The 27936-nt window shown below is 37.4% G+C and overlaps 1 protein-coding gene across 1 annotated transcript in view; it reads left to right on the top strand.

Annotated features, from left to right (window-relative positions):
• The window catches only part of LOC124777768 (diacylglycerol kinase eta), a 583415-nt gene extending 564781 nt beyond the window's left edge, over nt 1–18634 (top strand). The window contains exon 25 of the mRNA XM_047253274.1: nt 15751–18634. Coding sequence (XP_047109230.1) covers nt 15751–16032 — 282 coding nt within the window. The 3' untranslated portion in view covers nt 16033–18634. The remainder of the gene's footprint in view (nt 1–15750) is intronic.
• Nucleotides 18635–27936: the final 9302 nt, after the last annotated feature.

The raw sequence follows: 27936 nt of genomic DNA, 5'->3' as shown, positions 1-27936 counted from the left end.
TTGAATTCCACAGAGTGAAATACAGAGACATGCGATGGAAGAATGCTGTGTGAAGAGGTGTGGCACTGCACTTCGGCACACAGGCCAAATTACATGTCTTACATTCCCTTGAACATATATGTTTTATCTATCAGACTCTTCAGAAAGATGTGCGCTACAAAATGAAGATATTTTTGAAAAGTCGATTTTTTAAATTTTTGGCGCCCTGCCTCAAACGCTGGAGGAGCGCCACTATCTAACATTGCCCGGGATCGGAAATATCGTAATCGGGACCTGATGCACAGAGCAGTCTGAGTTGTAGTGGGGAGGTGGTAGTCTCCATGTGACTCGTGTTTACGTTAAGTGATTTTGCTGTTTCCTCTTCGTTTATTGCTCTCACGTCAAATGAAAACAAAATGGATTTCTGCGGCCGGGAGCTTTCAAGTGAATTAAAATACACTCACATAATTACAGAAGGCTAAAATATGTTATTAGTTTCAGATTTTATTTTGTTTCCACCTTTCTAACAGTCAAGCATTAATCGCCTTGCAGAACAATGAAGTTATTTTTGTCGGAAAGTAACATGCAGTGTTTGGTGGAATTTGAATATATACTTTCGTAATACGAAAATATACAGTGTACATGTTGCAGCACATCAGACATCTTTCCAAAACGTGTTTTTCCCCTGAGTTTCGTTTTCTAAAGTGCTGGGAAATTCTATGCCGGTGTATAAAACCACAACCATCGAAAGGACTGATAAGTTTTACAGTTCTGAGGAAAAGTATACTGTTACTTAACACGGAAAAAGTGTATTTTCATCCGGGAGAAAATGTATTTTTAACCGGGAAATCCGGGAATTAATTTTCCTTGTCCAAGTATACACCCTGTGTACCTTTTACTCAAGTACAATCGATCAGCATGTGCATGTTTTGCAAGACACTCTGAACCTCATGTATGGACATTATGATGGCTCTGTTTGCTGGCTACCATTCTTTTCTTTTAATATGTAAATGAGGGCACTCTGATCCCCACGTATAAACCTTATGATGGATCAGTTTGCCAGCGACATGAAAAGTTGACTCATAAGAAACAAATCTTTTCCCAAATGTCATTTTTTGCATCAGCCATGGGCTGCATATCCTCTGCTAAATATTCACAGTGAGTTTTTCCCATTAGCTTTAGTGGCTGAAACAACTGTGGATGAGAAAAAAGGTCTTTGATAGTCTGGGCAGGTAGTAAGACTGGATTTGTGCCAGTAGTGACAGCTCATACTTGGGTCTTAGGAAATCTTACCATTGTAGCTGGCCTCTTATAAAATCTCCTGGGCCAGCTGCAGTGTTTGTGTTCCTACAACATACCAACTGTTACCTGACTGAGTATGAAATTGGCCACTTGTTATGTGGAGTCACGTAGGGTTTGTTTGTGTCTTTTTGTGTCCGACTTCCCTGCTTCAAGCCAAATAGTTGGCTTTATGAATACAGCTGGCTGCGCCTGTCAGGTTTGCTGTAGTACAGGAGTTCGCCTAAATAGTGTTGTTTGTGTGCTTAAATTAAGCCTTCCATAGGTGATTCAATTGCCTCTAAGCAAAAATGTTTTTGGCTGCTTATGCTTCCACCTGTGGTTATAATTGGAGTCCCCAGATTCAGGATGAAGAGGTTTTCGAGTGTCTTGAGTCCTTGTACAGTCATGATGACGTGAGTCTGTTAAATAACTCCACAAGAGTACTGAGTCAGAATTCATCATATAAATCCGCAGTGTGTATGTGTATTGGAGCTTTGCTTACGATCCATAACACCTTGTTCTGTATGAACTACAGACAGCACAGATATGTTGGAGCTGTGTAACTCCAGACTGGAGCAGCATATGTCATCAGAGGTGTAATAAGTGTTGTGTTCATGGACCAAGACACCCTCATACTCAGTGTACTGTGCCTGTTAACCACAGGGTACAATTGTTTGAGCCATGCATGTGCTTTTTTAGCAAAATTTTCTATGTGGTCCCCCCATGTTAGTTTCCAATCCATCCAGATACTGCAGTATCTGACTTTTTCACTGAAACATATTGGAAATGTGTGTAGAGTCATTTGTCTACAGTGTTGATGTTTGGGAGTTGTTTTGGTTTGCATGTAAGCAGAACAGCCGTGCCCTTGTTGACGTTTACCTTCATGTGCTGTCTCTTCAAGCAAGGCTCAACAGTTCTGAATGCTGTTTGTATTTGTGAGTCAATGTCGGATGGTTTCCAATCTTGCACTGGGATGGCAGTGTCATCTGCATCGATGGCAACCATCATATTGGAATATCATTAATGTGGAGGTTAAACAAGAGGGTCCCCAGGATACTCCAGTTTGCATACCATGTTGCGTTGATTGTTTGCCTCAACTGTCAGAGTTGAAACTTCTGTTAGTTACATATAAGTGTGTGAGACATAAGAGTCCATCAGGGTAACCAATGCCACTGAGTTTATGATTGAGGCTGTTGTGCCAGAGATGATCGAAGAACACAGCCCTCGTTTCTTAGCTGGGGTTGCAGCTATCTGTTATATGTTCTCCTGTATGGAGGAGTTGTTACATTGTAGGGTGGTGATTCCTGAAGGCGAACTGCTCCAGTCTCAGGGTGTCATCGTTGATGCAATGTTTAATGAGTTGTTTTAGAATCACTTTCTCAACAATCTTACTGAGCAAACTCAGGATGCTGATGGGGTGGTAGTTTTGTGGGAGGGAGTGTTCTTTCCCTGGCTTTCTGAACACCAGGATCTTGGCCACCTTCCAAAAGACAATGAAGAATTGGTGTCATAGAATGGCATTCATGATGTATGTTACTATTCCATGGCTTTATCCATGATCTCGTTGAGGACAGGTTTTTAAATGCCATTGGGACAAGGAGCTTTCCTAGCTGAGAAGTGCATAATAGCCCATGTGATAACTTGTAGGTGTAAAGACATAACCTCTTGTGTAAGATTTTGGGCCCTGTTGATCGTGGCATATCCAACCCTCTCGCCACAGTATGCACTTATTTTGCCAGACTCATTGCAAATACCTGCCATAATTTGTGTAGATTGGTGTCTTAAACAGATGGGCAATGTGCCCTTTGTTTATGGGGAATGCTACTTGTTTCCATAAATGACATATGCTGAGCCTGAATAGTTGGTTTGGTGGTTGATCATTTCCATATTGTGTTCAAAAATTTCACTGTACTTGGCTATCAGATTTTGTTTCTAAGATTATGCTGTATACTGAACTTGCTCCTATGGTTCCACATTTTTCATCTAATCTGCAAAAGCTGTGAAATAGAATAAAAAACTTTTGTTATCCTGTAACATGTTGAAATCTAGTTGCTCTTATCTAACACAGTTCTCAGGTTATCAAAGACTAAAGGTGTAAAAATAATTTTTGGACAACATGTATATTTATTATTTATTATTGTTATTGTTTACATAGTTTAATGAGTTGAATTAGTCCAAATTCACTATAGTCTTTGGATTATTAACTAGACATGCTTCTTATGGATTCCTCTTCTGTTCCCAATACGTTTGCATTTTTTACAATACAACTGTTTTTCCTTCATCAGCAATGCAGAGTTGACCTCATTCATATGGTTTTAGTTGTGAGTCTTTGAGGTTCGCCGATGACATTCAAATTCTGTCAGAGACAGCAAAGGACTTGGAAGAGCAGTTGAATGGAATTGACAGTGTCTTGAAAGGAGGATATAAGATGAACACCAACAAAAGCAAAACGAGGATAATGGAATGTAGTCGAATTAAGTCGGGTGATGCTGAGGGAATTATATTAGGAAATGAGACACTTAAAGTAGTAAAGGAGTTTTGCTATTTGGGGAGCAAAATAACTGATGATGGTCGAAGTAGAGAGGATATAAAACGTAGAATGGCAATGGCAAGGAAAGCGTTTCTGAAGAAGAGAAATTTGTTAACATCGAGTATAGATTTAAGTGTCAGGAAGTCATTTCTGAAAGTATTTGTATGGAGTGTAGCCATGTATGGAAGTGAAACATGGACGATAAATAGTTTGGACAAGAAGAGAATAGAAGCTTTCGAAATGTGGTGCTACAGAAGAATGCTGGAGATTAGATGGGTAGATCACATAACTAATGAGGAAGTATTGAATAGGATTGGGGAGAAGAGAAGTTTGTGGCACAACTTGACCAGAAGAAGGGATCGGTTGGTAGGACATGTTCTGAGGCATCAAGGGATCACCAATTTAGTATTGGAGGGCAGTGTGGAGGGTAAAAATCGTAGAGGGAGACCAAGAGATGAATACACTAAGCAGATTCAGAAGGCTGTAGGTTGCAGTAGGTACTGGGAGATGAAGAAGCTTGCACAGGATAGAGTAGCATGGAGAGCTGCATCAAACCAGTCTCAGGACTGAAGACCACAACAACAACAACAACATTGCTCTATTATGGTGAACTTCCTGACACTTATGGAAAGGTAAAATTATTCAGGCTTCATATAAATTTGCAGAAAATATTGTGATTGTTCATAGGGTTGATATTCGTGAGACTGTTCACTCATTGAAATAAAATGATAAAATTGGCGGCATAAGATGGCATGAGCAGTGTGTTACTCCACCATTACTACTTGGTAGCTGTTATAGATGTGCTACCCAAAAAGTTTTAAGATTGACGTATTTAGGCAACTAGCACTTTTTACTTCACTATTAGCAGCTAGTGCAACTGTGATTCTATTTATTGATAGCTTCCCTATTCTGGTTAAGTATCCGTGGGAAACTTTGGAAAACTGGGAGCGAAGCTGGATCAACCTTGGTTTACTGTCAAGAATATACATATATAAATAGTTGTTCTTTGTAATTAGAAACTGAATCTTCAAAAATATTGCAAGTAATGCATGTGAAATTTTGATTAGCTTACAAGTATTCATATTTTACATTGACAAGTCAGTTTAGTATACAATGTTAAAGTTTGTTGATGTGAGTTGAGAATAATATTTGAACAAAAATAAAGACTCTTAATTGATTCTTATGAAGTCAGCATGATGTTCACATGAAGCCAAAGATTAGCTGGACATGGACTTGAGGTGTGTGCCATTGAAGCCCCTTTTCAGTCAGCCAGGATGTGGGTTGGAGAGCAACATGGCTGATCACAGGAACAAGCTTGATCCACAGGATAGTAAAGCGATTGGGGTTGGACCCTCAAAACACCATGCTCACACCAATGGTGTGTGAATGTGAAACATAGTAAAAAATTAATGAGTGAAGTTCCATTGGTTCAAAAACCTGGAACGCATGGGATTAGTACACATTTAATTACCTTGTCAGAGAAACTCTGTTTGCTGTAGTTTCTGATCTGTACTGAATTTGTTGGATTTGGAAGAGCTGTAGTACAAATTAGACTAATTCTTAATAGAACAATCTTTTTGGTTTGTTCTAATCTATTACTTCACTTTTACTGGCGAACTGTTTCATGCCTGTGTAGCACAGTCACAAAGTGTCCTCATTACATTCACGAGATGAAATCAGAATTGTAGAGGCACTTGCCTTGCAATACAGCAGGAACAATACTGTCTGCATGTGCCATTTGTGGAGCTGCATTCCTGAGCAAACTGCTGGAACTCTTTTTATTCCATTCATGCACCCCATAAAGGTTAAACTTCACATGACACTGGACTTGAGTGTATTCATGAGCGTGTACATGTTTTTACACATCTCAACCCAACAACATTGTCTCTGGAGGTTTGTTGTTTGGCATCATGTGGTGAATCTGTTTCTCGTGGACCTCACAGATTGAGAAATTCCGTAAGTCATAATTTTAGAATAACTGAAAACTTCGAGCAAGGTGCTCAACATATCATAGACCACCCCCAGACTGATAATGGAAACCCAGTATATGGCTCTGGAAAGGGATCTGAAAAAATGCAGGACTCTAAAATACAAGCGAGACCAACTCTAAAATGTTAATTATTTTTCAAATGTCCTCCAAATTGGATTGACTCAATTCTTTGCTAGTCTTGTTGATAGCAGGGGAAAAGTGATCTGTAATTTTCCAAGTTAGAATTGTTCCATCTATATAGATATCCAACTTGCTTGAATTGTATTGTGATAATAACTTCAATTGCAAGCAAAATCTTAACAGTGTGAAGACCCATTGTGAATATTTTCAGAAAATAACTGATGAAAATTGTGAAAGAAAACAAAAGCTCCAGGATTTTTCACAGGATAACACTTATCAACTACAAACTTCATTAGTTCAACAAATCATACATAAATGCATGTAACATCATCATAAATAATTAAGACACATACTTTAAATCTAAATATAAAACATCATGTAGAAAAGTCTAAGAAAATCTTGAGCCATGTATCACGTATAACAAATCCTTAGTTAAAAAATTATGAAATTGATGTTGTGGTTCACAACAATGTACTCTACTTTCATCAAAAATAATACTTCTTTAAGTCTTGATGTGATATTCTAATTCTATGACTGTCTGGATACCCTAGTAAATAAGCACTGGGACTTGGAATTCCTATAATCTCAAAAGATCTAGTGAACAGTAAATGTCACTTCTTGTTTTTCTTGTTCAAGATCAGTATGTGTGGATGGGTTTTCAGTAGCACTTCCTCACCCATTTGAAATCTTTGTATCCTAATTAATCTTTTGTCACAATCATATTTTGTTTTGATTGCTTGGTTGACGGCTTCACGTTATGACTTTGGGATGGTGTGGAAACTATGGCAGAAAGTTTTTTGTGGAAATACTTACAGATAACATTTATATCCTCATATTATTCAAAGCTTTTTTTAAACACTTGTAAATATTGTGTCAAGAGATCAAAAAACTGTCACTGTTGTTTGTTGGTAAGGTTCTCTGGTTCTGATATCTGTTACTATACATGTGCTGCCACCCCAGGTAGTTTTATAGAATGCACCAGAAATGTTCACGTCCTGTGATATTGTCTGACAATAAAGTCAATCCAGAAACCTTGGCAGTGTAATCTGTGGCTATCATCCTTCCACAGCAACTTAGCCTGAGTTCTGGCTCCATCAACCTTGAATAATTCTCGTGAATAAATTCAGGGTCTGGAATACAGCTTTCAATTAATCCTTCAACCATGTAAAAGCTGCATTAAGCCACTACATTTTGTAGCCTAACTGTCATCTTTTGATCTCATGCCTATTGCTCCAACAATTTTGCAGCTGTGCACTGGAAAGACTGGCAACCCAAACGTCTTATTAAAAAAGCTTGCTGAGAACACAGCAACTAATGTGTCTGTGTCCAAAATAGTTGTGACTGGAATATCATCAACCATGGCCCTAACTGCAGATTATGGAACTCATGGATATTCCTGGTTGCATTTGTTCACATCTGCACAGTGTTCCTCTGTCACATTGGCTCCACCATCATACCTGAAGAACTGCATAGTTTTGTCACAGCCCTTATCCCATGTTATGACTGATTTTCTGGGACTTGATGTGGTTGGAGTTAGTTTACTGGAAGCTGTTTGACACCACAATTGCTATCATCAGCTACTTCTGTTATTAAGGAGGTAGGCTGTGTGGAGAACACAGGAAATAGTGTAAGGTCTGACGCAGGTAGCTCCTGCTGTCTTGTCAATATATAGCAGCCATTGGCATAATACTGTACGAGTATGTTGGTTATAACACTGAATCTACAGAACTTTCTCCATGGTATGTTAGTTTAGATGCATGTACATTGTTAATAACAGCAATTCAGTGTCTTGGTTTTATTGTATTTATAAGTAAAATCCATTTCAAGTGACACAGAGACTAGTACTCTCCACATCTGTAACGGAATGCCAAGTCACACCAACCATCCATCTTGCTGACATTTGGTGCCATCTACAAACTATTCATTAAATAAGAGGAACAACATACCTGCCATAATGTTTAAATAAAGAGAAAAAATAATACAAAGATAAAAACATTTAATCAGATCAAATCTAATAGTTATATATAGCATGTTCCTCCTTGTGTCTTATAAATAAATTTAAAAAACGGTTTTGCCCATCTGACATTAGATATGTGTTTAAAGAATAAAACAACTGACTCACAAGGAGTGAACCTGGAAATTTTCTTATATTTTCTATGTTTACTGGCAAATGTGGAAATAAGTCGGACAGCAATGTAAAGAATTTTACTTATGTTTTATTTTATGTAATTGCCATGCAAATTTGATGTTTTTTATTTTCCTTTAAATGTTATATATTACATAGTTCATATATAGGGTGCCATAAAACCAATCAGTGTGTTCTCCACACAGCCTACCTCCTTTATACAGTAGCATTCAAAAACCTGTGACTAACACACAAACAACAGGGAACTAACATGCATCAAGACTAGAGAATAGCGGTATGTAATCGAATGTATAAGCCATATAGGTTATACCATTAGTTGTAACTTATTGTATCGCCTGACCATGTTCTTCTTGCATTTTTTAGCATTGATAATAGCTAGGCACTAGCTGAAATGTGGATTTGCCAAATAAAACTTGCAAAGACAAAAAAAAGGATGACTGATTGCTGTAGTCTATAATTTATAAATCACGTCACAGTCACTGAGTGCACACACTCTCCTAATGGAAGGTAACCTGTGTGTTTGATTACCTGACTTTGGACAACTAGCATTCAGTTTGTGTGGTTGGTTTTCACTATGGCTGTTGTTTGTCCTAGACCCCTGCAAATAAATATCTCCATGTCCCAGTCATGATCTGATATCCTCTTGGATTAAATTGATGGAATCTGAGACTGACATGAATTCCTCTAAGTTTAACTCTGGTATATGGATAGGTTTTCATATATATTGATAGGCAGCTTTGCCTTCAGGATCTGTAGAATATCTTGATGTGAAATGGGCTTGTCACAGTAACACACCTTGATTAGATATTTTTCATAATATCTTCACAAACTTCCAATCTTAAACAAGAAAGGTTAAGAACTATGTACTCCCTTTTTCAATCTTTCCTGAATACCACAAGATCAGTATTTAGCAAGAAATGCTTTCTCAAACTCTTCAGCCATCTTTCATGAACTGATTATTTCTGTCGCTCATAGGGCACTGTCACCAAAAATATATCCTGTGAAATAACAATCTTCTGTGATCCCGCCCAAGATCAGGGTTTATCCACAGATAAACACTACAGGATTTACAATCTTCTTGTATGGAGAAAATATCTGAAACTGCATGTATTTGAGCATTTTCTCCTGAGTTAACATTTTCACTTACATTGTAGTTGTTGGCAACATACCATGCACAGAATGTGACTTTTTTGTATTGGTTGGTATGTGCATATTGTCACAGTGTGACCTGGGTCTTGAGGTCTGTGCTCTTTTGACATCGCGTCATTCTCGTTTGATCTCTCGCACCACCCCCTGGATTCCCATATCTCTCTCTTGCCCATTTCAACTGTTTCCCCAATTTTTATGTCCACTGAGGGAAATCGTAACCTGTCTGTTCCCTTGTTTCTTGCAGTTCCAGTTTCAATTCACTTGCAGTGGGGAATTTTCATTTGACATATTAACAGTAGCCTGTGTTTGTTGATTCACACATCACGTGATTTGTTCCTTCTTGGCCTTGACTCAAGTATCTGCTGAATCCTGCTGTTTATGTATGGTGAACTTTTCTCCTGTTTTATCTTCATAACCAGTGGACAAGCTGGTTGCTTGTTCGAAAAGTTATTACCATATTACTTCCAGATACCTGTCTATCCCAAATATCATTAACTTTGACTGTAAGCTGTTCTATAACAGCTGGAATTTACTCTTCAGCTTTTCATTATTCTGCCCCTTCTTCTACTAATTCTGTAACCTGAGTGGTCATTTTGATTTGTTTAGTGGTCATTTTGAATTGTTTAGTGGTCATTTTGATTTGTTTAGTGGTCATTCTGGTTTGTTTAGTTATCATTCCAGTTTGTTTAGTGGCCTTAATCTACACAGGTACTCCACAAGCCACCATACAGTGTGTGATGGAGGGTACCCTGTACCACTGCTTGTCATTTCCTTTCCAGCTCCACACGCAAATAAAGCGAGGGAAAAACAACCATCTACGTGCTTCCGAATGAGCCCTAATTTATTGTATCTTGCCCAAAGTATGTTGGCGGCAGTAGAATCATTTGGCAGTCATCATCAAATGCCAGTTCTCTAAATTTTTTCCATAGTGTTTGAACCTACTGGTATCAGATCTAGTACACCTGCCTCTGAATTGTTTCAATGTCTTCCTTTAATCTGACCTGTTATGAATTCCAAACGCTCAAGAAGTACTCCAGAATAGGTTACACCAGCATCCTATATACAGGGTGTATACGACCCGGGAGATCCGGGAAAAACCCGGGAATTTTTTCGTCTGGGAGAAAAGCGGGAAAAACCCAGGATTTTTTTTTTAGAATTCCGGGAATTTTTCATTGTTTTAGTTACCAGTTAAATTTTTGTGATTTTGACTGGTAAGAACCAATACGCTAATGAAGGATATTACTGTATCCCGCTTCTGCAGAATAATGCTGCTGCAACAAAACATGAACGAGAGAAAAAAAACGAAGATAAAACTTAAGTCACAAAGGAAATGTGCCATATACAACAACAAAACACAGTGCTCATACAGGCATCTGCCAACCAAAGTGTGTCAAAGGCTTTAGGAAGAATATGCAGTGCTTCCTAACAAATTGCCTCTGGTGAGCGTGACGTGACAGCTGTTTACATTAGATTCATTTGAGCAGTTGCGGGCGGGCTCTTGCGCATGCGCAGTTGAGTCGCGTATGAGTAGTACCTTCTCCCGCTTCTGGCTACAGATGTGTGGCTGGGCGCCACTATCTAAATTTCTCCGGTTCGGAAATATATCGTAGATCTGGGGCTGATGCACAGAGCACTCTGAGTTGAAGTGGGACGGTGGATAGTCTCCACGTGACCTGTGCTTACGTTTAGTGATTTTGCTGTTTCCTCTTCATTTATTGCTCTCACATTAAATGAAAACAAAACTGATTTCTGTGGTCAGGAGCTACCAAATGAATTAAAATACGCTCGCATAATTACGGAAGGCTAAAATATGTTGTTAGTTTGAGGTTTTATTTCTACCTTTCTGACAGTCAAGCATTAATCGCCTTGCAGAACAATGAGCTTATTTTTGTCGGTTTGCTAAAACGATTCGGCTTTTATTAATCTTTTGTGCAGAGGCAGTCAATTTATTTGAAACGAAGTGTTTAATTTCACACTGTTGGCTAGTTTCAACTTGCATTTCAAGTGCACGTTTTCCATCTTCTAGCTCGTATGGCATTATGCCATAATAAAGAACCAAACATGAGATAATACAGTACTGGTACTCAAGAAAATTTACATCCGAATCTGGACATAACGATTGTGCACTTTAAGCCGAATTATGCATTTTAGTATGGTTCACAAAATTCCGATGCTCTTGAAGTATCCTTTGATGTCTTGTTTCTTTTATGACATAATGCAAGATCTTTTAACGTTTTACACGCACAAAGATGCGGGCTTCCTGCGTCATCGTAGCTGCACAGGCGCAGTGACGCCTGTTATCTGGCGCTCTCTGGCAACTGCTGAAACAAACCAATTTCTAACAGGTCACGGAAAAATATTGCGAATGATGGGTTGAAAAGTGTTACTTTCAAAGTAAATTTCCTTTTACGCAAGATGAACTATGTGCGAGAATGTACGATGAATTTCTTAAATCACAGAGTGTTTGACTCTCATTTAATAATCAACTCTTTGAGGGCAACCATCTAGAAGAAATTCGAGCCCAGAAGATCAGACATTTACGTCGTTATTAAAAATTTTACTGGCACATTTGTGTGATGTATCTTAAAGTGTAACGCACGCAAAAAGATCAGCATTATATGTGGAAGCTTAGCTTCTCTTGCAGCTTATTAATCTTCAAGACCAATATTATTTATGAAAGCTTTGTTTTTGTTGTAGCAATACTATGTGTATTAATTTAAACCATTAACTTTTCTTTTTTGTGTGTTCGCGCTACTTACAAGTGATCTTGCTATTGGTTGACTACATCATGTGTCCTGTGATCAGCTGGTGAGATCACGTGACATGAGCCATGACTGTCTTACAAAAGCGTGTCGCAATCTCGATTTCATTGCTTTGGAAAGTAACATGCACTGTTTGGTGGAATTCGAATTTATACCTCCGTAACACAAAACAATGTAGCGTACATGTTGCTGCACATCAAAGATCTTTCCAAAACGTTTTTTTATTCCTCCTGTGTTTTGCTTTCTAAAGTGCCGGAAAATTCTACGCTTGTGTAGAAAACCATAAACATTCTAAGGATTGAGAAGTTTTACAGTGCCGAGGAAAAGTATACTGTCACTTAAAATGGAAAAAGTGTATTTTCACCCGTGAGAAAGTGTATTTTGAACTGGGAAATCCTGGAAAAATCCAGGAATTTTTTTTCCTTGTCCATGTATACACCCTGATATGTGGTCTGCTTTACAGGTGAACCATTCTTTCCTAAAATTCTCCCAATAAACTGAAGTTGACCCTTCACCTAACCTACCACAGTTCTCACATGTTTATTCCATATCATATTGCTTTGCAACTTTATGCCCAGATATTTAAATGGCTTGACTGTGTCAAGCAGGACACTAGAAATACTGTATCCAAACATTACAGGTTTGTTCTTCCTATTCATGTGCATTAACTTACAGTTTCCCACATTTAGAGCTAGCTGTCATTCATCACACCTACCAGAAATTTTCTCTAAATTGTCTAGTACCCCCCTTGTCCTACAGCCACTCAACTTCAACACCTTACCATACACCACTGCATCATCGGCAAACAACCTCAGATTGCTGCCCACCCTGTCCGCCAAGTCATCCACGTGTACAAAGAACACTTTCCTGGGACACTTCTGATGATACTCTTGTCTGTGATGAACACTCGCTGTCAAGGACAACATACTCAGTTCTATTACTTAAGAAGTCTTGGAGCCACTCACAAATGTGTGAACTTATTCCATATGCCTGTACCTTTGTTAACAGCCTGCAATGGGGCATTGTGTCAAATAACTTCTAGAAATCTATAAATATGGCATCTGCTTGTTGCCCTTCATCCACAGTTCACAATAAACCATGTGGGAAAAGGGTAAGCTGAGTTTTGCAGGAGCAATGCTTTCTAAAAGTGTGCACATCACAGGTGATCAGATGGGTTGCACCCAGAATAGGCTGAAGGCTGATCTGGAGGCACAGATTGTAACCATCCTAGCAAGACTAACTGAAGAAGTGAACTGTAAAAGTAGACAGAATTATTGATATGCAACTTGCTACCCTCCTGATGTGTCACCAACAGATGCTGATGTGTTAGTGAGCTGTGTACTGGTTGTTCAGTGAGCAGCTACTGCACTACAGACTGAATGAATTCACCCTTACAAAAATGCGAGATTGAACCTCTCAAACAGAAAACACACACAACGTTTAATAAATTTACTATGAGGAAAACACAGGACAAGAGAAACACTTAATTTGCCACTCTGTAGATGTGTATCAGCCAAGAGCTGGAAACCTAGCTCAGCCATTTTGTTCTGTTTGATAGTCATTTTGGTTTTTTTATTGACTATTTCACTTTATCTAGTTGCTATTTCAGCTTGTGTAGTGGTCATTTCAGTTTGTTGAGTTGGGAACAATCTTAGTTACTTCAACATTTCAGTTAAGGGATCTATAACTGGTTAGCTCACTGCTCCTGTTTCCTGTACCTCCTCAACTGATTGAAAGTTTCCTAGCTCTGGAGGCACCATTTTAAACTGAGCATGAGTGCTGAAAAAAATAATTAATTAATTAACACTAAATCTGATATGACTAGACACAACACACACAAATTATTGACTGAACAAAACAAATAACACAAAAATATATCTTATTACTTATACTGTTATACAAAAGACACTGAAAAGGAAGAGCAAATGTTCTAGATCAAATGGTGATAGCACTGCACTGATAAATTAACTAGTAGGATCACTATTCTTCAACAATTTGGTACAAGTGAGAGCTAGTAATAAAGGTTAATGCCATGTCTCACTTTGTTTTCTGCTGCTGCATTGTGAAGTTCATTTGTGATTGAACTTGGTTCAGTACTGTCTGGTGCTGTATCTTCCACTAATTGTCTATCAAAGAATGCAGCAAATATGTCATATAGTACAGCAGTTAATCATGAATACAATAACTACAATACACAGCCCTGTTGTATTGGTAGTACATACAGTGATTATTGCTCTTTGATAATAAGACTTCAGGGTGGTCTATTGTGCTAACTGTTATACTGTTATCTTACATATTCTCTCTGAATGCAATTTGCAAAAGGTGTATACTTCTCAAGCTGTAACAATATCTCATAATAATGGTCACTTCCTTACTAGATACAAGTTACTCTTGGAAGCTCATTAGAAGCTTGTCGAGGGAAGGAAGTTTACATGCTGTTAGTCCTGAAGTGCTGGTATGTTAAACGACTCCACTGTCTAGTGATTCCTTCGATCCACAAACTGCTGATAGTATAATGGAGTAGGAAAGGGGGGATCAGTGAGTGGTATCAGAAAAATTCTCCACCACACACTGTCAGGAGGTGGCTTGTGGAGTATTGGTACAGATGTGAACATCATGAGTCAGGAGTAAAAGCATCATCACAGTCCATAAAACATGTGTATAATTGTTTCTCATCAGCATCTTGCACACACTGGCAATTATTTAAACTCTACATACTCTTTGCAAGATATACTGGACTACAGAACAAAGTTCTTCTTCAGTCAGAGAAATACACACATCCACCACATGTTTCACACACACACACACACACACACACACACACACACACACACACTTGGGCACTGTCATCTCTGCATGCTGAGCCCTGATTGTCGTGAGCAGCAATATCAGTGGGTTTGAGTAGTTGTGGTATAGAAGAAGTGTGGAATGAGGTGGAGGAGGGAGAATGGAAAAGTAGAAGTACAGAAGGGGAAAAGACTACCCATGTGCACTGGGGGAATAGAAGGCAGTGTAAGCCTAGAGTGGAAGCAAGGAAGGGGATAAGATGCAGGAGCACAAGGACTAGTTACGTTTGAGTCCAGGTGGTTTATAGGAATGAAGTTCATTCTGCAGGGAAAGTTCCCACCTGCATAGTTCAGAAAAGCTGGTGTTCCACCTGCACAGTCAGAAAAACTAGTGTTGGTAGGAAGAATCCAGATGGTTTGGGCAGCGATACGATTGTTGAAGTTAAGGACGCCGTGTTGGCTGACAAACTCAGCAACTTGGAGGTCTAGTTGTTTCTTGGCCACAGTTTGGCAGTGGCCATTCATATCAACAGACAGCTTATTAGATATAATGTCCACATAGAATGCTGCACAGTTGATAGTCCACATGGCTGGTTTCACAGGTGACTCTGCCCTTGAGGGGTCGGAGACACCTGTGACAGGACTACTCTAGTCCTCCTGAAATATGACACTTCATAAAGTCTAGGATTTGGGCTATCCAATGCAGGTTCTGATTTATTAGTACCCATAAAATTTATCACTGTGTGCTTTCTGAATATCATTATTTGATTATATTGTAGTTCAGATTCTTGGGTCCTGGAACAAGTGTTGAACTATATTTATTGAGTCTTACTATAAATTAAAGTAAATTAAAATGTTCTGAATATTTTATCTATATCTAATTGTTACATGCTATTAATGAATAACAAAGCTTTCTCAAATTATTTTTTACATACGTGAACAGTGATTATTTTCTACGTTAGTTGATAATAACAGTATAAGTAATAGTAGTCTATTTTGTATTACAGAGTGCAGGTGAACGCAAGAGCCGATCACGTGGTTTGTTTCGTCTCAAGTTCCGACGGGGTAGCAGTCGAGCAGTACGAGAAGTTTCAGCATGGGGTGTTGTTGAAGTTGCAGCATGGCTTGAAGCCCTGGGTCTTGCCGAGTATGCTGAAAGTTTCACACGCAATGACATTCGAGGTCGGGAACTCCTTGCACTTGGACGCAGAGATTTACGTGAACTTGGAGTAGTTAAAGTTGGACATGTCAAACGAATACTTGCTGCCATAAGGGACCTGAGTTCGTGATCCAAGAGCGTGTAGGTGGTAACACCTACACGATCTCTCAGTTGAACCATAAGAGGCATATGGACAAAGGACCTTCTGTGCTCAAACAAAATTACAGTGAATGTTATGATGTGTCTTTCTCTGGATGGAAGTTCAGAGTGTGGAAGCTGTCTCATTTACGCTTATTACTACTCTGTCTCTCTGTCTGTCTGTCTGTCTGTCCGTGTGTGTGTGTGTGTGTGTGTGTGTGTGTGTGTGTGTGTGTGTGTGTGTGTGTGTGTGTGTTTACATACTTCTGTGTGCACACAGTAAATTTGTGTATGCCTTCTCTCCAGACTATTTGCAAAATGCAATGGATGGATGCGTGAATACTTGTTATGGCATTTGTGCCTTTTCTGTCAATCAGGTGCATAGATCTTCGGTTAAATGCAAATAGCCTCGTGTCCCTTTGGGTGTGGAACATCTGTCACTGTGGCATTGAACATTTTCAAGAAAACTTTAATTATCTTCTTTTATACTTCAAACAATGCTTTCTTGTAGAAATGTTTACATACTGAGTTATACAACATACATATTGTTGAGAAAGAGTCAGTAATTTTTTTGCAGCAATGAGAGAGAGAAAACATTGAAACATTGTATCTTATAAGATTGGCTAAAATTATACCAATGAAGTATAAAAGATTTTACTGGTTAGATCTGAAAAATTATTTTAAAATGAGATAAGAAAGGATTTACCTCTGTGCCTAATACTTCACTTTCACTTTTTATGAGATGCTTTACATCTTCATTGAAATTTGCTTAACTACATTTTGCTAAGCATATTAACACAATGCTCTTCAATTGCAATGAAGTCAGTGTTGAATACAGGAAGTCAAAAGTTTGTACTTTTGCAGTGTGAAGAATAATACTCATCATATTTCTAATATAAGATATCGGTTATAATTGTCCAATATGTTTGATGTCTGTTGAGTGGTTATGTCAATGGGAAGCTAAGATGACATACATCATGGTAGAACAGACAAATCATACTTCAGTTTAAGAATGAAGTCTTGAACAGTGAGAGCAAAGTGGTAAGAGAGTGTACTGTTCACATGGCTGCTAAGAAGGAAATGATTAGTTTAAAAGAAGAAAAAGTTATTGCATACTCAGTGTGATATATTATGTACTCTTTACTCATGGCTTTATTTCTTCTTCAGTCACATTATTTTATTTAAGCAAGATACTAGCACTACATCACATAGCCTGTTCTCTTCAACATAGGAAAACAGCAGAAGTAACATTTCAGTATCTACTAACTACCCGATTAATTTTCTTTCCTGTTGTTAATACTTTTTTCCATGGTGCCATAAGTCCTGAATTCAACATTGTACTTTGTAACATTCCTTATGTAGTGGCTGCTGCCCTCTGAGTCCTAGTGTCTTCCATGCCTTACCAGAAAGAGAGCTATATGAAGCTCAGAATATAGAACCCATGTGATTTTTGATGTACAAATATTTTTTCCCTTGTAGTGTATTGAGTTTAAATTTGTAAATATAGTTACTAAGTATTCTTTAATAAGACTCTGGTAAAGACCATTTCCTAAAGAGAGGTTGTGCATTTACTGAAATGGTAATTGTGTTCTCACTTTTTATTTTTAGAAACACTGTTAATGGTTAGTAAAAATGAATCAATATTATTGAATGAGTTGAATAATGTGTGTGATATTAGGCATAGGTTTTTAGGTGCTTCGTATGTCTCAATATGCAGTATCCTTAAATTCATAAAAATCTTGTTTCTCATACAGCAGGGCAATTCAGTGTAATGTCCTGCTTTGTATCTTTGTACGGGTAATGTAAATGCAGTTGATTTTAATTTTGTCTAGCTTAAGTTAAGTCACTACTAAACCACATTCTGCCTGTTTCCTATAGGAGTACATCTCCAAAACAGTTTTCATAAAGACATATGTTAGATTTTTTTTCCTTTTACTGTAAAACGATGTGTTTCTGTACTTTTAGACTGGTGTGTTAAAATGTTGCCTGATAGTTTCTTATTAGATTAGTGTTATAGAATTCCTTTTAGAAGATTTTTTAAACAAACAATAGTGAGAAAAAAGTCAGGTATAAGAAATTTGTGAGTACTTTGTGGTGTAAGCAAGGATGCTCCACCTTGTGTAAAAGGACATAATAATATATTTAGAAAATGTATATGTAGTACATATTCCTTCTGAGCAATACTAAACTTCATTAGAAGTTTCAATAATTATTTGGAAAGCTTGTTATTATTCTTGTCTGTTGAGCGTTGCAGTAGTACAGAGTTCAGAAAAATTATTTTCTACTCCAGAATTTCATTACTACTGCTGTTAAATAAGGAGATAACGTGTTATTGTTATTGGCCACATTTGTGGTCACTCTAAATCCGCTATTGCGGTTACATAATCAGTAATGGCCATAAAGTCAACACATTTTCTGAATTTTTGATGCAATTTTATGCTTCATTTTGTATTCACTTTTTAATCTCATTTACAAATGTTGTTTCCACACACTGTAAAGCAGGTATTGGGGTATGTTTATACCTTGTTATTTACAGGAAAATTGCAGTTTGTTTGTATTACACAGCAAAAGATCGAATTATATGTGAAAACATTTCAGTGCTATAAATTAAAGACATAAATTTTTATTTTTGATGTTTCATTCACAAAGCATGCTGCTTATCTATTTATTCATTGACTCTGGCTTTTTATTTGCTCATATCAAGTCTAAAGTAAAAAAATACTGTGCAACATACACTCCTACATGCATACTAAAAAATTAAAGTAGACCAAACATTCACAGATAATTTGCTTTTCCATTTAATTGAGTTTGCATAAAATGCTTATGCTGTAGTTTTAATATGTGCATTTGAATATCCGTTTACTTTGCATTTCTAGTATATAAGTGTCATAATAAACCCTGATGTGAAGAATTATTTCAAGTATACATATAATCAATACATTTTTACAGTTGTTTGCATGCTTAGTACAGGTTCACAGTACTGATACTACCTTCATTAACCAACAATCAGATATCGTAGCTGAAACGCTACAGATGTAATCTTAGGTTTTCAAACTCTCATATTTATACTTGCCTACAGAGATTTGGGGAAGGAGATAGGTAAGATTGTAAGATTAAGGATAAAGAAGTTTAAACAATCACACATTACCAGAGGTTAAAAATACTGCTACAGTGGTAAAGTTCTTTTATTATCACATGACCGGTTTCGGGGTCTTATACGCCCATCTTCAGGTGTCGTAATTTGGTGCTGCGAGTCCTGAGCGCTGTAGTGGACATGTACAAGGTGCAGTGTGCTACCTACGAGTGCAGGGCATTACATTAATTCTTGTTTTATAGATCACGAATATGACATTTCATAATGATGTGGAACATGATACTGTGAAGAGAATCTCTGCAAACAGGTACTTTTCTCTTTGATTTATTTTTCATTATGTTCTGCTGTCTACCTGGGAGAGCTTATTTAAAACTCAGTTATATCTCTTCTGTAACTTCTGAAAGGGCTGACATATCTCCGGTTCAGTTAATTACTGTCTTTTAATTATTTCATGTGGAATTCTTAATAAACTAAATTTACATGAGGGTTTGGAGTCATTTCTTTAACCTTCTATGAATGAACTAATGCTGATAAAATATACATTTATCTCATAATGAAAATAAATTAAATATTTATGAAAGAATAATTGAACCCAGTATTCATAGTTAAATATAAAATGCCACACAGCTGTAGTATTTCCAAATTTTGTTTGAAGGAGCTGATGTCTTACTAGTTTGTGAAACAGTAAATGCATTTCAGAATGTAATAGGAATACAAATTTCTCTAGATCCTGTTTTTCTTCTCTACAGATGAATTTTTGTTTCAAGAGGAATTCAGAAACATTTTAGAGTAGTATAATAATAAATATGTTTCTTAAATTTTGTCCAACGTATGGAATCACTTAATACACTCAGTAACAGTAGCAGTGGGGAGTATTATGCCATCACAGCTGCCAGCAATGCATCAGTTTTCTGAACTTATGATTTATAGTAAATTTTTCAAGTCATCAAATAATGAATAACCAAATGGATTGAGGTTTAATGAATATGACTGGCATTAAGCCTCACATTGCCATGCTATATGGCTGTGCTGCATGGTAGTTTCTGTTCCATTGTTATCACAGTCACATGAGAGACCCAGTTTGCCAGTTACTTATTAAGTAACCCACATCATTAGAATTATGCCTGAACTATGGCAAAAATTGGTGAACATTTCTTGCAAACATCAGGACCAAAGTGGATTTCTGTTGTACTGAAGACTTCTAGAGGAATCCATTAATAATTTCAGAATTTGTTCTCTGATGGCATTCTTTACTAATAAGCACCTTTTTAGATATACTGGGTCGTCAGTATTAATTTACAGTAATCATGAACAGTATTTTAACTAGTTGCTCCTTCTGTTCCTATGTCAAGCGATGTGATACTCAGTGTATGTTCTCTATTTAAAACTGAGTTTATCATGAATTGTATAATTTTCCTGTCAGCCATAATCAGTTAGGACAATGCATCAGTATTCTTTCATATTTTACTTATTGGCAGTTATCCTTTGCTCACTTTCTTGTATATGGTTTCTTTGCCACTAATGAACAAGCTGTACATGTCGTGTGACAGGGCTCTTTCACTACCATTCGCTACTCACAGTTCTTATGGGTCACTACGTGTTTTTCCCATGCAAAAATCTCACACAGTTCATCTTGGTCCATCATAGTCCACCTCCATCACATTCATGTAATTGTGCACTTGCAGAAGTAATGCCAAGCACTTTCATACACTTTCCACCTTGTGACTGTGGAACAGTAATACCAATATGTGGAATTTCATCATCATTGTGAATCATTTGCAAATTATTCTTGTACACAACATTCCCATCTAAATCTGTTTGCACATATTTAATTTTGTTGGGTGTTATGGTTCGTATGGACGTATCAGATGTAAAGCATAGCACTTGTTAAAGTGCAAGTATTGTTGTTTGGTGCTATTTGAATTGTACTGAAGTACTGAGTTAGTCATCATTTACATTAATAAGTAAATAAAAGCCAGGCAAGCCTTTTAGTTTAACACCACTTCAGTGATACAGCCATTACGCTTTTAAAAATGAAAAATACTATGTATTTCATTTATTGCCCACAAATGTTCACATGCTGATTTTGTGCACTTAGAAGCTGTAGCAGTAATTTTTACTTTGATTTGCACATACGTAGGGACATTTTCTATTCAATTTTTCATTTTCAGGCAAGTTGACTAACTTGCTCGTCTTCTTCTGATATACAGGTACTTTAACTAGAGCTTGCATGATACATCGAATAATTTTGTTGCTTGTGGGTCCTCAGCCACTATGAACTTTCTGAATAACATCTGCTGTCTAGATGAAATTCACAGACTAAGACAATAATAATTAAAATAATCTGAAACTGACATATTTTTTTATGTTTTATTTATAGCATCTATTTTGAGGCAGCAAAATGGTTATCACTTTTTTTCCTCATTTCCATTGGGGAAGATTTGTGTGGAAATCTGGTCTGGCTGGCAGATTGTTGTGTACTCAGCCTCTTCAAGTTGTAGTGTCCTTCTTGTAAACTGGTCCTGCAGCGCACAGAACTTCGTGTTATCTTGAGTGAGGCATACTTGGTTAGAAGCCAGGTATATGCTCCTGGGATGAGCAGTCAATCAGTCACTCGTGTACCAGTACTAAATTCTTAAATGTATAAAAGAGAAATGGAAGGTACAATTTTATTGCTATTGATTTGAATAGAATTACAAATCAGTGAAATGTTTGTCCATAGTTTCAAATATATTTATCATTTTGCAAATCTTTAATGTTCAAAAAGTTAAATATTTGAAAAGATTATTCTATGCTTCTGGCACATTACTTAATTTGAAATCTATAAAAGTAACTTCTAATCAAAGACCTTTGAGTATTATCCTGTCTACACAAATCCCATATAACATGGGCATTAAAAGTTATTATCAATGCTCAGTTCAGCACTACACAGTAATGCCATGAACTAGTGAGTTGCAGCTCAATATTATCAGTTACCAGTTAGCAATGTTTAGGTGCTGGTGTTGATTAAAATAATTAAAATTATGAAAACTGTATATATTTTGTTGTTAGGATGGCTTTCCTTTGAGAAAGTAGGTCCTTAAGGAGGCACTTTATTTTCACTGATGAAACTTTTGCCATTTGATCATGAGTCGTGATTTCTTTATGGAACCATGATTGTGTCATAGTTACACAGTTCTGTGCACATCAAAGATTAATTGACTGGCATCATTTTATTTTCTCTGCGTTGGTTTTCTCTCTCTCTCTCTCTCTCTCTCTCTCTCTCTCACACACACACACACACACACACACACACACGGACATAAGGACTATGTATATCTCAGATTGCAGTAAACCCATATTTATTAGTATGAATTAACTGTTATATACTACCTGAAAAAAGTGGGTAAAACATTTTGATGTGATTGATCACATCATGCTGATTATTTAAAATTATCATGGCTTCCTTGTGCTGAACCTCTCTTCTTAATAAGGTCTACGAATCACATTATCTAACCATAATTATTCCACCCTTCCACATTCTTTATTTTCATTGCATAAAATTACCTGTCTTCCATAATAATTGTATGTAGATGTTATAAGTGCAGCATCACACCAAAAACTTTTTACATAATACATAAGAAGACACTGATAGGGCTATATGACGAGATGGGAATCAAAAATTTACAGACCACTTTGACTGCTCCACATAGCATCTTTCTTATCTTAATGATAGCTTGTTTCATCTGTCAGTGCTACTGAGTCAGCTAAACCTAGCATCTTCCTGCAGTAATACAAGTTTAATGTAACATAAACGATTATTAATTCCTCAATACTCTCTCTTGGTCAGACATTAACTTTTGAGAATTTGTTGCAGACTTACATTGAAAGTGTGTAAACTTTTAGGCATAAATCAGTTGTTTCTATAACAAATAGTCAGAACACTCAATTACACTCGGAGTGGACCCACCGACATATACAATGCATGTTCAACACAATTATCAAGATATTATTTGGCAGCATTTCCTGTATCTGCCACAACTGACATAATGAAATAAGATGAGTGTATGACATTATTGGCCAGGAGACACTGTGTAGGATTGTTCGGATGTCCGGTATAAGCCTTTCTATATGATGCCTCTTCGGCAACTTTCACATCAATGAAGATGAAGTTAAGATGAAATGATTAGGATAACACAAACACCCAGTCCCAAGTGGAGAAAATCTCTGACCTGACCTGTCTGGGATTCAAAACTGGAACCCTGCAATCTAGAGACAGCAGCCCTAACCACTGGGCCATGAGCTGCAGTTGGAAAGTCCCTCATTACAGTACTCAACCACTGATATCAACATTCATTGTTAATTCTAACCCCAGGCTTCACGCAAACATTATGCTGCCATACAATGTTTCTCAATTAACAACTAAGGAAATTAGGATCAGCTATATACACACCCTCTTATGAAGACAAGGTAACTGACTTGGTGTCTTAGTGAATGTCTCTAGTCTTGCTTACCATGGAAAGCTCTTATGATTCATGAATGTTGTTATGAAAACTGTGAAATTACAAACAGACAGAATGACTGACCATCACTTACCATCAGGAGGTGAAATTCTGGTGTGCTTATAGACACATTTAAAAATGAAAACAATAATCCTAGCTTTTACAACTATGAATTCTTTCTTCAAGGAGGAAAGAGGAATGTGTTGGGGAAGATTAGAAAGGAGTGACATTTCTTTCAGAACCCAGGATGAGGATGTGGGAAAACCTCTTCCCCTCCTTCCACCCTAAGGAAGAAACTATTAGTGCTGAAAACTAGGATTAGTGTTTCCACTTTTAAATGTGTCTGTCGGCAGTACTGAAATTTCACCACTTGATGGTAAATACTACCCAGTTATTCTATATCACTGTGAAGTTATAGTTTTCTCAAGAAAATTTTCCCTTTGATGTGAACATTCTTTTTGCATCAATAATTTAAATACATAAGTTCATTATTTTCACTTCAATATGTCAAGTGGCCCAGTGCCTATTTTACTGTATGACCAATACCATACTGACTAAATGCATACCATTGGTAAACAGTTATCCTGCGTAAAGCTATTTAACATACCAGCTCCTGTTGGTGCACAAAAAAAGTGAATATACTCTTCTTTAAAAGAATCTGACAACAAAGTGTGGAACCAGTTGCCTCAATCTTCGTTCGCCTTCCTCACTAAAACATATTCATGCACTTTTAATACAACATTCTAAATCCTTTTACCTAGTCTCTCTTTGTAGTGAAGCCTTCAAATTCGGCATCTCCCTCTGACTGCTACTCTCTTCATATGCTTCTCTCCTACCATCTCCTTTTTCTTCCATTGACACATCCTCTTGTCTGTCTCTTCTGTTGTCACTGTTTTCATCCCTTTCTCTCACTCTTCCTTGCCAATGTCTCCTCCTCTTGCACTTTCACTTTCTCTCTGTCCCCCTGTCATTGTCTTTGTCACATTATTTTTCTGCCCTGTTGCTATTGTCTCTTTCTTCTTCACCTACAGTCTGCTGTCTTAATTTTGAGTGACAATTGTCTCTCCTCCACACATGTCTGTGGGAATGGGTTGCTTGGGGTTTTCACATGTAGACTGGGAAACTTCAACACATGGGTATAGGCAAGGGGGGCAAGTGGGCAGATTGTTTTGTGTTGAAGTTTCCCAGTTTGGGTTTTTCCAGACCCTCTTTAGCCTGTGTATTTCTCCATTCATCTCTCTCCTTCATTTCCACTGTTTTTCTCATTTGCTCCCACTGCTACTATCTCCATTGATCTCTCTCCTCTTTTACTGCCAGCATATCATTGATCATCATTGTCTCCTCTCTCTGTTTGGCTCCAATTTCATTCACCTCTCTGTCTCTTTCACTGCCACTTTCTCCCTCCCACAGTTACTGTCTCTTCTCTCTTCCTCTCCTAGTGGCACTATCTCCTCTCTCTTCCACTTTCACCATCTCTGTGTTACTCTCTTTCAGCACAAGAAAGCTCCTATATATTCACACACCAAACTTTTTGGTGAAGAAGGTGTAATGAGGTAGCTGGGTCCCCATTTTCCAGACAGGGTCTCTTAAAGAGGAGCATATTAGCCTTCTCTGCACTCAAATAGAGCATTTTTCAGCTGGTTGCCTTCATTTCCCTGTTACAGCAGGGAGTGCTGCTTATATAAAACAAATTCTGTAGGTCAGTAAAGTTTTGACAGCTTATTTGTATACTTTGAAATGTATATGTAAACAACAAATATGAGTGAATAATATAAGGTTAATAGAAAATCATCTCCCATCCAACACAAGTCCACTTTACACTGTTTTACATAAAATGCACAACATTTTTAGGTTACATGTACAGTGTACCAAAAAATGTGGTGTTTGATTTGGAACTACAATGGTTTTGTAAGACAAAATAATGTTTTGTAAGATGCTTATGCCAGCAGGTGGCACCATCAAATAATTTCCAGGTCAAGAAAGCCTGTATAGGCGTGAAGTGCTCATTACACTGAGACAGCCATCATAAAGTTTTATTGGTGAAAAAATGGTGATTAAAAACATATGTTGGTGACCTCAGAACCTTAGACCACACCTATTGCAAAAGAACCAACTAATTTGCTCAATTTGCCTGGGCTGGAGGAAGTGTTTAAAGTTTAAAGTTTGTCCCCATATGGTAGGATAGCTAGAGTATGCCCATTTTCTGATAAGTACACAATGGTCACTAGGCCAAGAGCTATCCAAAATTCTTCACCTTTTCTCTTTGTGATCAAAAACATGTTCTTAAGCTATTAGCTCTTTTTAGTATCTTTCATTACATTATCAGTTCTAAGTTTTACATTCCATCATTTATTTAGTTATTAAGCTGACCCTTTCCACACTTATAATTTAGTCATTAAAATATTAGCTATCTATTGTGTGTTAAAATTTCATACCTTCTAGATTTTCAATTATTGTACTCTTGTTTCATCATTATGCACTTTAATGAACTGGAAAATATAATGTAGCCTGTTGGTCAGCAATCATACTTTCAGGTTTCATTATATGGGACACAACATTAACAAGGGAGGTCACTGGAAGTAAGGTCCGATCAGTCACAAAATGGAAACCACAGTGATAATCCAATGAAGCTTTGCACAAAGATGTTGGGTTTCAATTCTGAAGATGCCAGAAAAATACTGTCTCCCATCAAGTTTGGGTGCTTGCTGAGAGATTTCGCCTGATTTCATGCAGTTCCACATAATGTAACTGTCACGCATTTCTTTCTTCATGACACTTCTCAGCCACACACTGCAGGGGCAATGAGGATGCTCCTGCAGCATTTTCAATGAAAAGTTGTTTGATCACTCACCCTGCAGTCCAGATGTGGCTCCCTCCGGTTTTCGTCTCTGCTCACATGAACTGCTCACTATAAAGACAACATTTGGCACAGACAACTAGCTGCAGACCAGCGTAGAGAACTGTTGGAAAGCATAGGCAGCTGTCTTCTATGACGAGGGTAATGAAAAGTTGGTACAATGCTATGACAAATGTCTAAGTTGGAGCAGCAGCTATGTAGGGAAGTAGGTGGAAGGTGTAGCTAATTGTTGGAAATCGAAGTCCCCCTCCCCCCCCCCCCCCCCCCCCTGTGGTTTCTATTTTGCGACCAACAGGACTGTACTTTCCAAATAACCTTCATATTTGTATTGGCTTGAACATCCACAAATGCTGAAATGTTGAAACTGTCTGAACTTGTTGATGATCTTATGTGGTCAAAAGTGGTTGCAGAGAAAGTATTTGACACCTTTGGGTATCAGTATGATGATGAGTATACACTTTATCTCAAATCATTGTTTACCAATGTACAAACATCATATACATCATGCTCTATACATCTTAAGTCTTTCTAAATACTCATTTCCTCAGGTACAAAATTCTTTTTCAAAAGTGTAACTATCTTTGAATGATACTTATTTGTGACCACAGAAAATTCTCATTGTTGTTTTTAGCTGCTGTCACTTTTATTTTCTGTATGATTCACTGCCGATGATGATGATGGTGATGATATTGTGCTTGTCATTATCATCAGATATAAGCAAAAGGATGAAACCCTTTTCTGACACTTAGTTTTCTCTCCTTAATTATCCCTAAGGGGATTGCTAAACTCAGTTTTCGTGCCTGATGGATTGATCACCATCAACAGTATGACATACCCTCACATCACAAGATACTGAACATTGGTTTAGAGTATACTTCAGGACACTGGTGCAAAGCCTGGTGATCTGGGGCTTTGTCTCCATCTCTCATCCTCTTGGCATCAAAATACTACCAATAAAAATTTTCTTTGTCAGTAGGATTCAAACTAGATTCCTCCAAGTGCCACAGAACAAGCATGTATTAGGAATCTTGGCTACATAGGCAGTAGTCACATTTTATACTAAGTTTCTAGATTGTTCATGTGTCATTCTCAATCACACCAGCAAAGTTCCATGGTGTTGTGTTTAACATCTCCTGGTTCTGGCAAAAATATGATCTCATCCCTCCACAGCATTTCTGGCTCTAAATTTGGCTTTTTATTCTCCAAAGATGATTCTACATCTCTGTTTGCATTCTTTGCCACATTCTGTGAATCACTGCTATGCATTTGTTAATATTTTCAAGATTAGTTACTTTGTCGGAAAATGCTTTAGCCATTATCTCTATATGGATTGCTTCTGCAGTGAGGCCTCAATTGATTCCTTCCCCAGTCTTGTCCATTTTGTATTCCATGTCTGATGATTTTATCATATTTTTCTTTGTTGTGCCAATACATGTGGAATGGGTTGCACTCAAAGGTTTCGTT

This window comes from Schistocerca piceifrons, chromosome 2 (assembly GCF_021461385.2).
Source record: "Schistocerca piceifrons isolate TAMUIC-IGC-003096 chromosome 2, iqSchPice1.1, whole genome shotgun sequence".
Classification (NCBI taxonomy): domain Eukaryota; kingdom Metazoa; phylum Arthropoda; class Insecta; order Orthoptera; family Acrididae; genus Schistocerca; species Schistocerca piceifrons.
Note: the sequence above shows the minus strand (reverse complement) of the source record. Positions and strands in the feature narration are given on the sequence as shown.